Source organism: Fusarium redolens (genome assembly GCF_020744475.1).
Source record: "Fusarium redolens strain MPI-CAGE-AT-0023 chromosome Unknown BKA55scaffold_29, whole genome shotgun sequence".
In the NCBI taxonomy this organism is placed as follows: Eukaryota; Fungi; Ascomycota; class Sordariomycetes; order Hypocreales; family Nectriaceae; genus Fusarium; species Fusarium redolens.
This window is the reverse complement of record NW_025763692.1, coordinates 415,831-433,004: the sequence shown is the minus strand read 5'-3', so window position 1 is coordinate 433,004 and position 17,174 is coordinate 415,831. Positions and strand designations below refer to the sequence as shown.

General features: G+C 46.7%; 5 protein-coding genes across 5 annotated transcripts; 4 read left to right on the top strand and 1 right to left on the bottom strand.

Moving 5' to 3' along the window:
• Positions 1-309: 309 nt before the first annotated feature.
• BKA55DRAFT_744072 (uncharacterized protein) lies at positions 310-1,739 on the top strand (the record flags this gene model as incomplete). Its single annotated transcript, XM_046201582.1, has 5 exons — positions 310-589; positions 638-674; positions 725-792; positions 848-1,242; positions 1,292-1,739. The coding sequence occupies exons 1-5, from the start codon at positions 386-388 to the stop codon at positions 1,737-1,739; spliced, it is 1,152 nt and encodes a 383-aa protein (XP_046041986.1). The 5' UTR covers positions 310-385.
• Positions 1,740-3,073: 1,334 nt separating this feature from the next.
• Positions 3,074-6,100, top strand: BKA55DRAFT_546429 (heterokaryon incompatibility protein-domain-containing protein; the record flags this gene model as incomplete). The annotated part of the gene is made up of 3 exons (XM_046190919.1): positions 3,074-4,265; positions 4,323-5,725; positions 5,783-6,100. The coding sequence occupies 3 exons, from the start codon at positions 3,074-3,076 to the stop codon at positions 6,098-6,100; spliced, it is 2,913 nt and encodes a 970-aa protein (XP_046041985.1).
• A 2,823-nt stretch (positions 6,101-8,923) lies between these two features.
• On the top strand, positions 8,924-9,530 carry BKA55DRAFT_546428 (uncharacterized protein; the record flags this gene model as incomplete). The annotated part of the gene is made up of 3 exons (XM_046190918.1): positions 8,924-8,985; positions 9,044-9,058; positions 9,110-9,530. 3 exons carry the CDS (start codon positions 8,924-8,926, stop codon positions 9,528-9,530), a joined length of 498 nt encoding a protein of 165 aa, XP_046041984.1.
• A 198-nt stretch (positions 9,531-9,728) lies between these two features.
• Positions 9,729-11,334, top strand: BKA55DRAFT_218884 (NYN domain-containing protein). The gene is made up of 2 exons (XM_046185225.1): positions 9,729-9,877; positions 9,925-11,334. The coding sequence occupies exon 2, from the start codon at positions 9,974-9,976 to the stop codon at positions 11,201-11,203; it is 1,230 nt and encodes a 409-aa protein (XP_046041983.1). The 5' UTR covers positions 9,729-9,877; positions 9,925-9,973; the 3' UTR covers positions 11,204-11,334.
• A 1,169-nt stretch (positions 11,335-12,503) lies between these two features.
• Positions 12,504-16,958, bottom strand: BKA55DRAFT_599685 (heterokaryon incompatibility protein-domain-containing protein; the record flags this gene model as incomplete). The annotated part of the gene is made up of 7 exons (XM_046196428.1): positions 12,504-14,131; positions 14,182-14,270; positions 14,316-14,348; positions 14,488-14,498; positions 15,007-16,201; positions 16,256-16,490; positions 16,538-16,958. 7 exons carry the CDS (start codon positions 16,956-16,958, stop codon positions 12,504-12,506), a joined length of 3,612 nt encoding a protein of 1,203 aa, XP_046041982.1.
• Positions 16,959-17,174: the final 216 nt, after the last annotated feature.

The window sequence follows — 17,174 nt, the reverse complement described above, 5'->3', positions numbered from 1 at the left end:
TCATGTTTAAAACATTTCTGTAAGATATTTAGGACAGGACCAAAAACCCCTCGAAGGATTTCCCATTCTCCATAGCAGCCAACCGAAGGTAGCATCGAAGTGGACTCCAACCCCGTCAAAGCCTGCACAAACTTTTCACAAATGGCCTGTTTACGAGTTTGACTTCATCTCCGCGTAACCGTAAGTAAACGAAAAGAAAAACGAGCCCGCAACGGCTAGAGATTTGCAGCGAGAGCATTGCCACTAGAAAAAGAAACGAGGCTCAACTCTTGCCGGGGATGTTCTTCTTTGGACTGGCCTGGGGGTTTTGGCCATTTAACTAACCAACACCCATGGTTCTGTTTGAACCAACGTTTTGCGTGCAGCTAGCCTGATAGCAGCAGATATGGAGGTTGACCCTAACATCGTGGCCATTTTCGGTCCACCGCCGAAAGGGCTGGATCTTGAGAAGAATGTTATCACGACTTACAATGTTGTTGTCTGCGTTGTTCTTGGCATTGCCGTCACAGTTGTCGCATTACGATTTTATGTGAGGAATATGAAGTCGGCGAACATCGAGATGGACGATTGGGCCGTGTTGGTCAGTCTGGTAAGTACATTGGACGGAATGTTCGGACTTCTTCTAATAAGGATTTAGGTTTGCGCTTCGGCGACTGTTGCGATGACGATATTGGGTAAGCTCGCTCTCGCGATACCTTCGAGGTCTGGTGCTAAAGGAAAATAGCTGGAGAGCATGGCTCGGGGGCTCATGTCTGGTCAATCAAGCTTACCACTCTCGTCAACGTCTTCAAGGTCCGTTTACTAACAGCCCACTACACTCACTCAATCCAATACTCACCAACCTCAGATCGTCTACGCCGAACCCTTCGTATACGCCCTCGCCGTCACATCCGTCAAAATCAGCATCCTCCTCCTGTACCGTCGCCTCTTCCCCCTCGGCATCGACAAAAACCGACTCTATACAATAATGTTCTGGATAGCGACTTTTCTGACAACCGTGTACCCATTCATCCTTTGGATCACCATGCCTTTCGCCTGTCGACCCGTCAGTCATTTCTGGAACCAATATCTCGGCGCTAAGGGCAAATGCATCGAAGTAAAGCTATTCTTCCTTGTTCTTGGAATCATGAACATGATGAATGATATTATCATATTGACTGTTCCGATACCGAGAATTTGGACACTTCATATGAATAACAAGACCAAGATTTCCATCATTTGCATTATGCTCCTTGGAAGTTTGTAAGTGACCTCGTAACATTGAGGTAATATTCCTGCTGACTTTTTGCAGTGTCTGCGTCGCTAGTATCGCGCGCATTTACTACCTCTGGGGCTTCTTCCAAAACCTCGATGCAACATGGTGGATGGGCCCGTCATTCGCCTGGTCCAGTCTCGAGCCCTCCGTCGCAGTTATCTCCGCCTGTCTTCCCACGCTAGCACCTTTGTTCCGCATCAAGCGCATCAATTCGACTTCACGCGGTACACCATCAGGACCGACCGACCTATCCAAATCTGGATCGAAGCACTTCCAACTCTTCAGTGTGAATAGAAACAAAGGCAATGCTTTCGGCAGTGATGACGATGAAGTAGAGTTGACATACGATGTTGGAAGGGGAGGGACTGGTGATGGGTCGATCTGGAAGAACCAAGGGGGTTCGGCTGCTGAGCAAGGTATTGTCGTACAGACTCAAGTTTCAGTGACACATCAAGACAGGAAGGGCCGTACCAGCACTGATTAGATTGCTGTTTTCAATATAGAACATACGGAAAGAAAAAGAGGCTAGGGGAAGTCCACGCTTGAAGTTGGCCAGTAAATGTAAATGACAAGCAAGTCAGCACTCTCTTATATCGTTTTAGGTTCTGTTACTGTACACTGCTGCGCGCGCTGACTTTCTATGACTCGCATGACTTGACGCGGTTCCCGATAAGGCATTAGCACTGAGTCAGGAGGCCTCTAGAGCCATTAAGCGCTGGCCGACATACCCTGTACCATCCGATTCGGTGTTTGGGCCTCAACACTCCATTGATATTAGGAGAATTATTGTCTTAACTGAAAACAATGCAAACCCTCAGAATATTATACATTCCTCAAACCCCTAACACTTTACCAGCGCCCTCGCTTCCCTTTACTAGCATGAATTTGAACAAGCTCCTTTTCAACGCTGACGATCCTATCCTTATAGATCGATCGCATAATACCAATAAAATCACAGACGAAACTTAAAGCACACTAAAATACATTTCTGTTTCTAGAGCTGAAGTCCTGCCGGTCCAAGCTGAGTTGGTGCTGAGCTTGGGCTGAGGTGACTGAGCAGGCACGTTTTTGGGGTCGCATACCCCGGTCGGGATCCCGTAAGGGACCACATCTGGGACCACATCCCCCTATCCATAGCTTAGTGATTGAAAAGTGGAAAAGTAGATGAGTTACAGAGGAAGCTTTCAAAAGTTTCAGCTACGCTAATAAGTAACATATACTGCAATCTCGCCCAAAAGGGCAGGCAGTAGTCACCTTGGTCATTATACAGCTTTAATACTTAGCAGAATGCCAACCTAGTTAGGAAAGTTAAGCGATCTCCTGATTACATTAATCTATGAAAAGAAGCCTTATATAGCTAATAAGTGTATAAAGGAAATATTTATATAGCAGAGTTTCCCAAATTCAGACGGATTAATACAGCTGCGGCGGGTATAACAGTACGTATTTTGAAATCTGTCACAAATCATAATATCGCAAATTACAAAATGCGGTGAAGAAATTTTTGTTGTTTTTTATATTTACTCTTAACTTATCATAAATACCTCATTCTTGGTGCCAACACCTTTTCTGTGTTAATTATTCCGTTCCATAGTTATCGCCCTACAAGATTGGACCTTCGCTCTATTTTCTCATTGCTTTCCGAAAGATTCCCCTTTAGTCCTTCCAATCGTGGGTCATGATACACGTGCTTTGTCATTATCTTTTTATCCTGTAAAACCAAGCTCTGATAATATTGCAACCCATCTTCATTCCCACATATCGATTTGTATCTTTTCCACGTAACACCACCGCTGAAAGCATTCCGTCTCCTCCCTCATGAAGCCTACACCTATCGAAAAGTTACTGTCGTCATGGGAAACCTCAGAGCTCGGGACCACTATTTACGACCCACAGACTCCTGTTGATGGACCCAGCTTATTTACTTGGTCCTTACGGAAGATCAAACGTCACTTTGGGTCACAAAACCCAAACTACAAGATTGCGTGTCCCTGTCTACCTCCAAGTCGCCTGTCTGTATTTGCCCTCGAAACGAATCGTCAAAGCCGAAACGGAGAGCAATTAAAACGGCTCGTTGCTCAGGACCCATTCTTTCTGGGTCGTTCAGTGCTTGGCCAAGAATCGGTAATATTGCCAGATATTCGTTGCAGATTTACTACCTATATGGAAGTAGAACAAGGCACAGTACTCGTACTGTACTCAAATAAGTCCGATGGGAGCCACACGGCCAATCGAAGTTCACAGTCCACCGGTGGCCAAAAGATCCCCTTGTTCCTTTCAGCAGGATCTAAAGCAATATTACCTCCAGGTTCAACATTTTGGCTATTCTTCCAGGAGGACACCTTGCTTACGACAGGGTGTATCGTTCCGCCTTTACAGGGACCACGGGCAATCGCCCGCGGCTTGTGTAATGTTTGCCAAGATATTCCGTTCGACAAGCTCAACTGTGAAGAAGGTACAGGGCATGCTCACCAAGAGAGCATTCAGCATCTACTCTCCTCGAGCGAGAGATGTGAATTATGCGAGCTTATTCTCGATACCATTATCGAAATCGAAAAGGAACACGAAAGGTTCGACTACCCCATCCGGCCGGAGTTGATTGAAAATTCGAGTAAATTGAAGGAAGCGCCGGTCAATGTACTAGAATCGATCGACGATTCTGGTGAAGGTCAATTCTTCACAAGACAACAACTTTCCAAGGAGAATAACGTCCTCGTTGGCATGGTAGCATGGAGGAGCCCTTTAGCTCATGCATTTGTTGAGACAAAAGAGGGGCCTGAGAATGATCCTGATGCTAGTTTCTCTCATTTGGTACCTAGCAAGTATGATTCAAAACCTTTGATATATGGGAACTATTGGACCTTGAATGGGATAGAGAATTGTCAACCTCAATTAATTGGCCTGGGAGTTCGGTTGAGCCGAGGCCCCGAGCTGGAGGTGATGAATGGCAGTCAAAAAATAGTACGCTATCTTTTTCGCGGCAGTCAGATAAGGATTCTCGCTCCGGCAGGTATGTATCAAAGATCTCAGACTCTTGCGCATGCCAACTAACTTGCCGATCATACAGATACTCCTCTCTACAGGACTATCCCAGGCAGGCTACTACATCAGCGCTACGATCAGGAGGTTCCGGCCATAAAACTAATCAGAAATTTTCTTGTTGGTTGCTCCCAGGCACACAATGATAGTTGTGTATTGCCTGAGACGGACCTTCCCACGCGGGTTCTCGATCTAAGCGAGCTGAGAACACACAAACACGTCAAGCTACTAGTAACTGGGAACATACGAGGACAATATATTGCTCTAAGCCACTGCTGGGGTTCATCGCAGCCACTTCGAACCACGTTAGAAACTTTCCTGCAACATCAACAAGGTATTCCCGTAAGGCTTTTACCATTGACATTTCAACATGCAGCTATTATCTGCCATCAACTTGGCATCCAATACCTTTGGATTGACTCACTCTGCATAATTCAAAATGACTCAGCAGACTGGGAAATCGAAGCAGATAAGATGAGCGAAGTATATACAAATGCATGGTTGACAGTTGCTGCATCTTCCTCAAAAGGATCCGATTCTGGTTGCTTCACCTTGGAACAGCCTCCGGCGGCGTACATTTCATATGAAAGCCAATCAACGGGAATGCACGAAGTGCGCTTGCCGAGCGTAAAACTCCCATTTCCAATCGAGGGCTCATCGCAAACCTCCGTCTACGCTTGCAAAGAATGGATGCCTCCTTCGTTCCAAAGGTATCCATCCCTTTATCAAATTGGAAGTTTCGGGGCCTATATTGATCCTGTTGGAGATGAGCCTCTGAATCAACGTGGCTGGACACTTCAAGAACGTTTCTTGTCGCCTCGCATTGTGCACTTCACATCTAGTCAAGTCTTTGTTCAATGTGGCCGTGAGACAGTGGCAGAAGACGGAGCTCGATTTGAGAATGTAATGTCTAAATGGGCCGTCCTCAAGCACCTTGAAAGAGATCCTGCAGTTAATGCGAAAGTTGCACCATTGGAGAACAGATACGAAGTGTCTCGACGTTCTGGAGGATGGAACTTTCTAGTTGAATCATATAGCAGGCGTCAATTGTCTTTTGAGACAGATAAATTGCCAGCAATTGCTGGTATGGCTCGTTGGCTCCAGCAACAGACAGGTGAAACTTACCTCGCAGGGCTCTGGAAAGAACATATCTGTCAAGACCTTCTTTGGAGAAAATATCCATATGAAGAGATGCAACCTGTGTGGGCAGATCAGTCGAGAAGACATCTTTATGGACCTGGAAAACCATTGCTGCCGTTCAAAAAGCCAAAAGCATACCGTGCTCCATCATGGTCTTGGGCATCACTTGATGGATCAGTCAAGTTTGAGGCATTATCGAACTCAATTTGTAGCTACTATTGCGATTCATTCCTCGAGTATCATAACAAGAGTCATTTCGGCAAAATACAGTCAGGTTGGCTAAGAATCAAGGTAGGCTTATCCACAAAAACATAGCTTTATAATGCATCATCACTAACTGCTCAGAAGGCGCCTCTTGTTGAAGTCCGACAGTCTAAGTCTCTGTCTCAACCTTTTCCCAAGACTGCGATTGACATCGTGCTGAATGGTCGGACTTACCGAGGACATGCTTACTTCGATTTTAAGCCCGAGCTTCCCTGTTTGGCAGCGATGATTTGCAAGTCTAATTGCTTACTTCTAGAAAAGGTAGCATCTGAACCTAACAACTTTAGGAGGATTGGTATTGCTCAATTAGATAGAGTAGCAGGACTTGGAGTTAGTGTATATGAGGATGACAAGGTCCTAGCTTCTGATTTAGAAAGCGTATCTAGTTTTACAATTATCTAAGTAAATACAGTTTTAGATATCCTTTCTATTGAGACAAATGTGACAGCATATTAAAACTATAGACTAGATTTCTACTTATTATTTACAAATTAAAGTAGTACAAAACCTTATAGTTAGTCCCTTTACATATAATAGCTAGATACTAAAGATATAAGGTATTAGAGGAATTTTATGCAGTCAGAGTGCTTAACTTAAAAAGGGTTATAGGAAAGATAATATCCAAGATATAAATATATGACCCAAATTAACACAACTTCAATAGATGTTCTTCTAGCACTAGCTTCCTCGATATCGAATCGAGATAATGAATTTTCCTTTGAAGTATTACCTCTGCAAAGCTTGAGAAACTTGACATGGTATCTATTAAGTCGAGCCTGCCAATGCTCACCCTAAAATATCTACGCACATCTAAACAATAGTCTCATTAGATAACGCCGGCTTACTCTTGGCTTTCAGCTATCCCAGAATTTCCCCCTTAAAGACTCGAAAGACTCCCTCACCGAGATTGTTATGGGTATCATCAGATTGCTTAATCAATCTGTATGCATTAGGCCCCCAATTTCTGTAACAAACGCGCCTGCTGAACTAAGCCAGCTCTTCAACGAGAAGATCAAGCCAAACATATGAAGAGAGAAAAGTCCCTCAAAGCGTATTGTTACTCCTAAGCCTATGGCTTCGTCATTCTGTCACGGCTGAAAGCCTCTATGCTACCCTTGTTCTCGAAGAGATATTTGGGTCTTTATGTGCCAAATGCCCTTAGCCTGTAAAACCTAGTCAATAATAAGATCATAGCTTCAACCTTCACTACGGCTAGGTTATGAGCTTGCGCGATGTAGTGGTACCGGTAAGATGCCCCACTAAGAATCAGTAAAAGAAAAACATAACACAAAGGGATCTCTGCTTAGGGTTTCTATTGCGGCTTATCGCGTAACCATATCTTGAGCGGAGTGATTCCTTAGGCGGAGCTCATGCTCGACATAATCCAATAGCGATACACTCAGTTCTCGAGATCGAGGTGCTTTGCATCGGAACTCAGTACTTTCAGACATACAATGGCTCAATCACAGCTTCCCAGAAATGAAAGGATTCAATCGCAGCCAAGTTCTGGGACTTTCATTAAACGATTAAAACTTTAGATCCTAATCCTAAACATACTCTGAGGCCAGCCCTGGTTAGGGTGCCATGACGTTAGTAGGCGGGGCGACTTAGAGGTTGAAGGCCCAGAAATGGGAATAGGAGCGACACTGGCCTACCGCTTAGCTAGAGGGGGGATTATATCTGATGCGAGCTGAGGGGGGGCTGAGGGGCTGATGAATAGCTGAGCTGAAGTTAAGCCAGCGAGTGAAGAGGCCATAAAAGCGGCAAGCTGCGGCAGGCTACGTGTCACTTGAGTTTTGTCTCATAATACCGTTAAAACCAGGGTAGAATTTGCGCTGTGCTTTCTCCTGGAGCATGACAACTTCACGTTCAATTTCACCCCTTCTTCGCGCCTTCAACTTCTCCTTCACGTACATTACGTATCCTCACGGGACCATGATCAAAGTATCGTCTTTCTCGATGAACCAAGTGAACCAAGTCAAGTAACGATTGCCACCGCGCTCTATGGCTACGAAGTAGTCAACGGCGCCCTTTCGTTCCTTCCAGAGCACACCATAACCTCGCATACCGATCATATGGGTGCCATCTCGCATTGCCTGTTTATAGATAGCGGCCGTTTGCGGATCAAGGCGCAAATGGTTGGTGGCGAAGCTCGTGCGGCCCTCCGGGGTAAAGAGTTGAGCAAGCCGTCTGTTTGCCATGAAAGCAGGTGGTCCGGTCATGGAGGCAGGTGATTACTTCATGGGAAGAGTTAATTCGGGTGTGTAGGGAGGTGGTTCGGTCGTGTAGGCAGGTGGTTCAATCATGTACGGAGGAGATGGCTGTGTTACCGGTTTTTTGGCAACGCGCTTCCTTACCCACTGGATTTTCATAAAGGGCATCTTACCGTTACTTCGTGGAATTCGTTAGAATTCGTAAGATAGATAGATAAGGAGTCAAGCAATTTATTTTTTGAGAAAGGGTATGTGCTGGTATAATAGATAAGTAAAGCTCTGTGAGGAGAGAATGGAACTGCCATAGTGCAGAGGGAGGACGTCTATTTAAAGCTTTTCTCTGTCTCATAAGTTACCCACTCCTAAATGTTGTTCATGTTAAGCCTAGGCAGATAACTGATATTGCTTAATATGTACCGTTGAACTACTTGGTAGGACAATTGAACATGTTGGTGATATAGTATTTATGTACAGAGTACCGAGTAAGAAAAGCTCGAGTTTGCTCGAACTAACATACGCAGCTAATAATACTTGTTGTTTGTATTCAGGATATATCGCATTATTCTGCTACTCACAATTATGTGTATTGCATGGGCCTGGTCAATGGTTGTTCTTGAGTGTCCTGTAAGGACTAGCAAGCCATGATTGGTGGATGACACCGGGGATACCCTTATCTTATCAGCTTATCACTTCCTCATCTCAGCACCATTGTTCCTTGAGACCTTGACAGAACAACACAGATGCAATGCAGTCAAAGCTCTGATGTAGAAGATAATGATCGATAAAACATTAATCATAGTAACGGCGCATCAACTATTCCTTGTTGGAGTACAATTATTGATTTTAGAGTTTGACATGACATAATCAGCCCCAAGTGGCTTCAGCTAACGGATCGAGTTCCCCTCTCTGATGATTCCTCCCTTGAAATCCTCAACTGTTCTCTCATCTCGAAGCAAGCCTGTTCAGCCGTTCCAATTGCTGACCCTCTTCTAAACCTCGTTCTCGCTTCGAAATGTCGGATCACTTTGACAGGTTCCCCTTCATCAGCTTGCTGAGTGGCTGGGGAGTCGTCAGGTAAGTCTCCCATACCACCGAAACACGGAATTGAACTGACTGATTGTTCCTTGCACAGTGGCCCTGGGTTATTGTAAGTTCGCCCATAACGCTTGCCAATCGTTCATAAACTGATTGCATGTAGTATGCTCCGCAGCTTGGTATCCGGCATCTCAACCGCGACGGTCGTCGGCGTCTCAAGCGGTATGGTCGGCAGCATGATCTGGGGCACAGCAGGCCTACCCTTCCTCATCGGATCATCTCTCGGTTTCGCCCTCGGTAGCTACCGATGGTATGAGGTTGCGACTAGAGAAGCCATGGTTCAGCTGGACCTCTACCCAGCATTGCTGCAAATGCATATCACCTCCAACTTTCCTTGGGTGCCGGACCTGCATAGCAAAGGCCGCGATTGGTATACGGCTGAGACGTTTCGTAGATCGTGGGTCATGAAGAGTATGTTGGTTGTCGGTTGGCTTTCGGCAGAGTCGTCATTACGTGAGATCAGGGAGCGGAGGGAGACGAGATTGATCGAGGAGTATGTCGCTGCTGAAGAGGAGTCAGAGTGAACCCTTTCGTTAGCGAACAGCCGTGTACTAGAACACTTGACTTAGCCAACGTGTCGAGTCAGATAGTTAACTGACCGAACAGCGCCAATGTCTCTCATCTCCACGAGCATTGGGTTGTTTGGCAGGGTCGGCGTTGGTGACCTGTGATTGGATACCATAGCAACGCGCCGGCTTGAGGAACCCCGCTTTCGAGATGGCGTGTCTCGATCACCTTGGACGTTGCATGAACAAAGGCTCTGGACAGATCAACAAAAGAACATGTCTAGTATCATATCATTTTCTGGTTCGATTGAACAAGAAAAGATACAAACGCCACTTTCAGACACGGAATTGTCTATTTAAACCGAGTGAGTCGCAGAAAAGGTGGTTGAAACAACAACGCTGACATGTTTAGCTCATCTGCATCACCACAATATTGGATCCACCATTCTCAGCTTCAAAACATGACTTCGAATGCTCCAACAGCCAAGCTGGCCGTCCTCATCGACGCAGACAACGCAAGCGCTGCAATGGTAGCCTTTGTCCTCGCAGAATTCGCAAAATACGGCACCACTTTCGTCAAGCGCGCTTACGGCGACTGGACCAGCTCCCGATTGAACAGTTGGAAGCCCCAACTCCTCCAGAATTCAATCCAGCCTATGCAACAGTTTGCATATACTTATGGAAAGAACGCGACTGATTCAGCTATGATCATCGACGCCATGGATTTGCTATACTCTAACAAATTCGATGGTTTCTGCATCGTGTCAAGTGACAGCGACTTTACGCGTCTTGCGTCACGCATTCGTGAGTCGGGACTGGTGGTTTATGGATGTGGAGAGCGGAAGACTCCGAAGCCGTTTGTCACTGCGTGTGATAAGTTCATTTACGTTGAGAATCTTGTGCCGAGATCTGGGACTCCGTCAATTGAGGTTGACGTTGCTGGAGCATCGACTACGATACCACTCAATGGAGTCTTGCCTAGCCAGAGACCCCCAGGCGGTCACGCACCGATTTCAGCGTTTTCTAAGGGAAAAGCACTTTTGATGGACTCACCAGTACCTGTCCGGGGCTTGTCTTCTGAGCAACCCTCTCCAGGGCCTTCGAATCGTGCACAAGTCGCGCGCCCCTCTAATAAGATTGATTTCCAGAAGGGCCGGACGGACTCACGGGCGAAATACAACGTCGAATCATCAGCGGAACCATCCAGTGCACAGAACATCAAAGCCGAGCCCTCCGACGCAGGACCACCCATCCCCTCATGGACTAGCACAACAAACGGCAAGCGCAAAAGACTTGACCCCGAAACCAACAGCCCAGCCCCAAACAGACCCCGAGCAACATCCCTCGAACCAAGCGAACTGCAACCTGAGCAACGAGCAGTTGATGAACAAGTAATCGAGTGGCTACGCGAAGCAGTCGAAGCAAGAACCGGTGAAGATGGCTGGGCTGGTCTTGCGGCTGTCGGAATGCTCATGAACAGATGGCATCCGGATTTCGATGTTCGAACATATGGGTACAAAAAGTTGCATGAGTTGATGGCGTCAACGGGATTATTTGAGTTTATGGATCGGAGTCCGGGGGATGGGAAGCCGATTGTCAAGTATGCGAGGTATCTTGTGGATGGAGATGATGGGGCTTCGGTTGAACCACCTTCGGTTGACCCAGCTCCGGTTGACTCACGTTCGAAGTAGATTTGTCTTTTTGATGATTTTGATGCCTGATTTTCCATTTGTAGTCTGATATTACATGGATAGCGGGCGACTTAGGAAAAGGATAAAGAGTAACAAATGTCTGTGTCTTGTAAATCTATCTCTCTTATGCTATGCCGAGTAAGAATGTGCGTTCTGTGAAGCAATTGGCTATGATTTGTGGTATAATGTCTAAATAGGGAGCTAGATGCGCTATTTGTAGTTAAAACCTATGGCTAAGGACTTATAATCACCAAACAGAACTTAGTCGTGGTTTCCCAAACAGAACCAGATCTGAGTCTCAACAACTCTCAAGATGTAGTCTTTACTAAACCGCTCAGCATACCCTGTTTATCAAAGAGAACAGTTGGATTGTCTCCGATATATAAGGTCTGTAATTATATCAACATACATAAAATTCAAGCCTTACCCCCTTTATATTATAAGATATTAATATCACAAACTCCTCCAAAGAAATCCGTCACTCCTTCTCCGGCTATCAACCCATATACAAAAGCCTCTTCTACGAGAGAAAATCCTCCGTCCCCTCGATTTACGCAGGATAAAGGGCGTCTCTCCACCGTATAGAATAGCCACTTTGTCACCGACCTGTGCGTTCCAAGGTGCCAATCCCAATAGCCCCGATAAGTTACTTACAATGAACGATGCGCGCATGCATCACAGATGCTCTTTATATACCTGCCATATTTCTTCTTATTTTCGGAATTATCCCCCCACGGCTCTCACAGTATCTCACGAAATCCTACAGGGACAGCTGAAACAGGTCGCTACGGCGTTGCGTTAGCCCGTGATATGCACAGCATGATCTTGATAATTACTTGTTCCATCTATGGTCGTGTAGCCAATCAAGGCTGGTTCAGTTTCTGCTGCCATTTCGGATGATTATTCACGAACTTCAAAAAACATAACAAGCATGCAAATGTCAACAGGGAGATGAAAACGAGGGAAGCATCCTGGTATGATAGTGTTCCCTGGTCATCCTTGAAATCAGCCTATAGCGCTGAATAGCGCATTGCCAAGATATAAAGAACTTCAGCTAGGCGCATCTAGCCCTGGCCATCCTCTTGGCAGACCACTCCAGTGCAGCCTTTTTCTACCACGCACCTATAAAGTCACGCTGAAAAAGCCTAGTTATCGCCATGTGAGCAATTTCTAAGGTGTCCGCTTCAAACAGTACCAAGGGACGGCTTGGGCAGATTGTTCACGAATACCAATCTTTGAGTCAAGGGCGGACGCTTTATTCCTTTACCTTTCCTACAATGGAATTATTAACTGTGAAGTCTTATCCTGCTAACTCTGCTCTCACGGGATTGGTCGGTAACTCAGACTTGCCCGTATCCTGCATCTCGGAAGCTTCTACACTATGCGCCTGTTTGACACCAGCGGACGGCTTACCATCTCCATCAATCTCAGCCTTTTGATACCCGGAGTCAGTAGTATGAGTCACTGCCCCGGGTGGCCTCTTCGTCTTCTTGCCAATCAAGAACCCAGCTCCAAGACCAAGAAGGATAAGACCAGCTACACCAATTCCCGCGCCAATACCTGCCTTTGCACCAGTCGAGAGGCCACCCTTATTTCCAGAGCCGGAACTTTCTTCACTTCCGCTAGAAGAGCTTCCTCCTTGCTTCGAACCCTCATCTTGAAGATCTGCTTCGTTGGTCGGCGTGCTGGGCTTGCGCTCTGTTGCAGGCTTGGTATGGTTCCCGACACACTTGTATGAACCCTTGACAATGTCATTGAGGAAGTGCTCATCGAACCAAGAACAATCCATGGTCTTGTCGCCTGCGAGGTAGAAATCCCCTGTAATGACCTCGAGACTGAAGAACTCGACATTGGTAAATGGCCCAGTCATGTTGATGCTATCAGCCTTTTTGAGCAAATTGGCTGTAAAGTTGAGAAGGCGAGGGTTATCGTGAATCTGCAGGTCCTTCACGTAGTTCAGCCTCGGTATAGAAAGGTCGTTTAGTGCAATATTCTCATCGATGCCAAGCGTGCAGTTTGCCGTCTTGAGACTCGGAAGACTAAGCTCAGAGAAGAAGTTGGATGTGAAGTTTAGCTTGCCCTTGAACCAATCGACATCATCGCCATGGACTTCGGTCAATTCAGGCATACTGGCATTGACGAGATCCCTAAAGATACCTCCAGCATCGCCACCGCTAGTATGAGTCGCGGGATCGCTGCGACCTCCGAGCTTCTTCAGGTTGGGTACTGAGAGATGTGTATCCCTTCCGTTTTCCTTGACGCGCAGCAAGCCAACTTCAGGGAGAGATAACGAGATGTAATCGAGATCCGAGTTACTTCTGATATCGACCGTGTAGTTGACAGACTTGAGATTATCCAATACCACACGCTCCAATCCGGCGTTCCCCCCAATTGTGATCTCACGCTCAACCTTCTCTGCAGATGAGGTGAAAAGCGCTCCGCCGGTGTCCTGAAACTCAACACCTTGAACATTGATACTCGAAACAGACGTAACGTTCAAGTACAAATTGCCAGCCTCAGACTGACTTGTCCCAGAACTGATCGTGAACCGTTGCGACATGTTGAGCTTCGGGTCTGTATTGATCGATACGTCGCCCCATCCCCAATAGGCAGCCAGCGCATCGATGCTTCGAAGGGCTAGAAGGGTTATATTTAGATAGCCCGGCGTCTTGGTAACTTTCCCTCTTGCGCCGTACATGAGAAGGTCGCTGGTGATGTTCTTGAGGGTCGAGCTGTAAAACGTAACATAATCGTCCGGGAAGTCGTTGTTGTACGTGATACCGCCGATGAGAGTCTCGACGCCAGTCATGTTGATGGTTCCCGTAACGTTGATGAGATGGAGGTCGCCCGTGTACGTTGGACATGACGCCGCAAGGCTCGATATTTGTGTCGTCTCGGTTATTGTCGAAGTAGTCTCGGCGGAACAGTCTAGGGCAGTTAGCCATGAGTGACGCTGTTGAATATGCAGTATGACTTACCAGCAATTACGCTCTCCATATGCCCTAGTAGGCATAATAGCGACCCCAAACGGGTCGCGCTTCTTAGATGGACCATATCTGGGTCTTCGCTGTTGCAGATGCGATGAGAGAAAGGGAGTCAGGCATGGATGCACAACGGGGGAAGGGGTCTTAAGGCATGCCAGTTCCTTCGCTTCAATCAGCCTTGAGTAGTCTCAATTAAGCTTAAACAAGACGGTGGCGTTAACTAGCATTAGCCCGTGGGACTCGGTAGCCCAGGATGCATTAGATGGGAAGCAAAGCAGCACAGAGTCAAAGGGCATCTACACAAGTCGCATCTCCCAGAGACGGTCAACATCAGCAGAGTATTGGATAGATATAATTGTTTACCTATTGACGTAATCTTCTCTTGCGGTCCTGTTACGACACGCAAACTGTCAATATCTGTGATTGTGGCAGTCTTGGCGTTGCACCCCTGCTCAATGAGGCTTTCTGTGAGGGCTTCCATTCGATGTCATTTTTCAGCTCGGATAACGTGGCTGGCTGTATAATTAAAAGCCACCCACCAACAGTATGAGTGGTCCATATCGCAGCAGGCAATCAAGACAATAACACCACCAAAAGAGAAAAAAAACATGACATTTACCATCTGTGCAACATCGCGATTAATTACACAAGCGTGATAACCGGAAACTCATCCTGCGCTTCAAGCTCCGGCCGTCGCCCCAAACCCTTCTCATCAACGAACCCAAACCCCAACCTCTCATACTCTTCACCCCCCTCAACTTTCTTAACCATCAATGCATAATAAGTCTCTTCGTCCCTTTCCTTAGCCTTCAGCAAGACGAGCGCAAAGAACTCCTTCCCTTCTAAACTCTTCACTATCTTCAATGCTTCTTGCGGCGCATCATCAGCCGTAAAGTCAAAGTCGAACCGCGAATCCGTCTCGTCGTGTGCTGTACGAACGGGAGGGTTATTATCGTAAGCATATCCTGGTTTCGTAGGATCCCAGTCTTTGACATCGAGATATAAACGCTCCATCGGCGCTTGGATTTGTATCTTCCCGGTTGTGACCTCGCCGTAGATGTTGGTACCCTTCAGGTCAACCTTGACGTCGAGAACCTTTGCAATCTCTTTGTAATCTCCCGTGACGCCAATGCCAGGAATTCCATCCATAGATGCCCATGACCAAGATGGTGCTCTGTATTCCGCAACACGCCTGCATCTCAGGCTCTGCCAAAGTAGTCCCTCTAAAAGGCGTGATCGCCAAAGACCAACGATGTACTCGTCGTTAAGACGTTTGGCAAAGATACTAGCGAGACCAGAGATGGCGGGCAGTTTATCCGAAGCCTTTGTTAATTTTCGAGGGCCATATATCCAGAGCAGGCTGTACCATGACTGATACAGTCTTGCCTTAGGATCATCCTGTCGTTCTTTATCGTCAGGCTCTTTTCTTTCTTCCTGCCCGTCTGGCATATCATGCACGTTCTCGAATCTCCAATCAAGGAACAAACCATCCTCCCCGCGAAATCCCTTACTACACTCAAAAAACATCTGCTGCTTTGTATAAAGCAAAGTTCGACACGACAGCACTCTTTCTTGAAGAGCCCAGCCTCGATCAGACAGTGGTTCATCCGGTAAACTTATATAAGTACTAGCCCCAGATTCTTCGTTGAGCTGAAGATTGAACGCCATGGCCTGTCCTCTAAGCTCTCCTGATGTGTACTCAAACGTCTTGTATTCCCTCGATATTGTCTCGCTGAATAGTCCTTCCGAGTGATCTTTTGCTTTCGAAGCAGCAATTGTTAGATAAGAGTTTGCGTAGATGGAGAGCATTTTTGATGATTCTCGCTCCCAGTCGTCGTAGTCGCCTTGACAGATGCAGATGCTGTCTATCCAGAGATATCTCACACCTAGTTCGCGTGCTAGTTTTATCACGTCTTGTTGCGTCTGCGATAGGTCGGAGATGATGATTTGACGTTTGCGTTCTTCAAGGGTTGCTTTGGTGGTAGTGAACTGCGGCGCTTTACCCCAGCAGTAGCTACAGAACGAATATCAGTGTAAGTCGTGTTGGTATTCTGCCTGAGAGTGATACCTGAGAGATATGTATTTTCCACGTTCCTGTCCGTCTGTTTCGCGGAGCTTCGCATAAGGACTGTTGATATCATCGCCCACGTCAACAACTCGACACGGCAACAGCGTCTCTCCGGGGCTGCAATCGGGATGCTTGTTGCATTTATTTACCCAATCGTGAGCCCTTGATATAGCCTGAACAGTTCCGCCATGTTGTTCAACAGGTCGTCCGCGAATAATTCGTGCCAGGGGATCATCTAGAAACATCAGTATCGCTATTCTTGAAGAGTATCTCCAACCTCACCGTCTGCTACACAAAGCCCAATGGCTGCCACAAGCCGTACATTTCGTTTATTCTTGTCATCCGTCGTACTCATAACCCAAAATCCATCCCCTCCAACCTCTCTCTTGACAATCCACATTTCCCATAGCGGCCAACCGTACTTCATTATTGTCCCCGCATCCCACTGGGGCTTCAACTCCTCAAGCTCGGACTGGCATAACTCGACCTGACTGAGAATCAAGCAACAAATACCGCAGCCTTTACTATTCGCACCATCACGTAGAGCTTCGAGACTTTGATGATGTAGGTAGCCTCGGCTATCCTGGGGCCAGTGGTGAAAGTCTTGGAGATATGGATATCCACTGCTGGACGGCCATGACTCAGGTGGGACTGTGGGAAGGTTCTCCCAGGGAATTTCTCTGCAGAGATCGCATAAAACCATTTTTCTGTATCGTTGGAGTTGAGATTCATGCTTTTCGATAGGCAACAGCGTGAAACTCGAATGTCAGACACAAGCACTGATGCCTGAGGCATGAGCTGATAATTCCCGCTTAACGGCCGGACTGGGCTTCCACTAGTCGTCCAGATAAGATAACCGCTGTATATATATGCATATTGAAGAACACATATAAGGAATATATTGTTTCACCTGATCTCG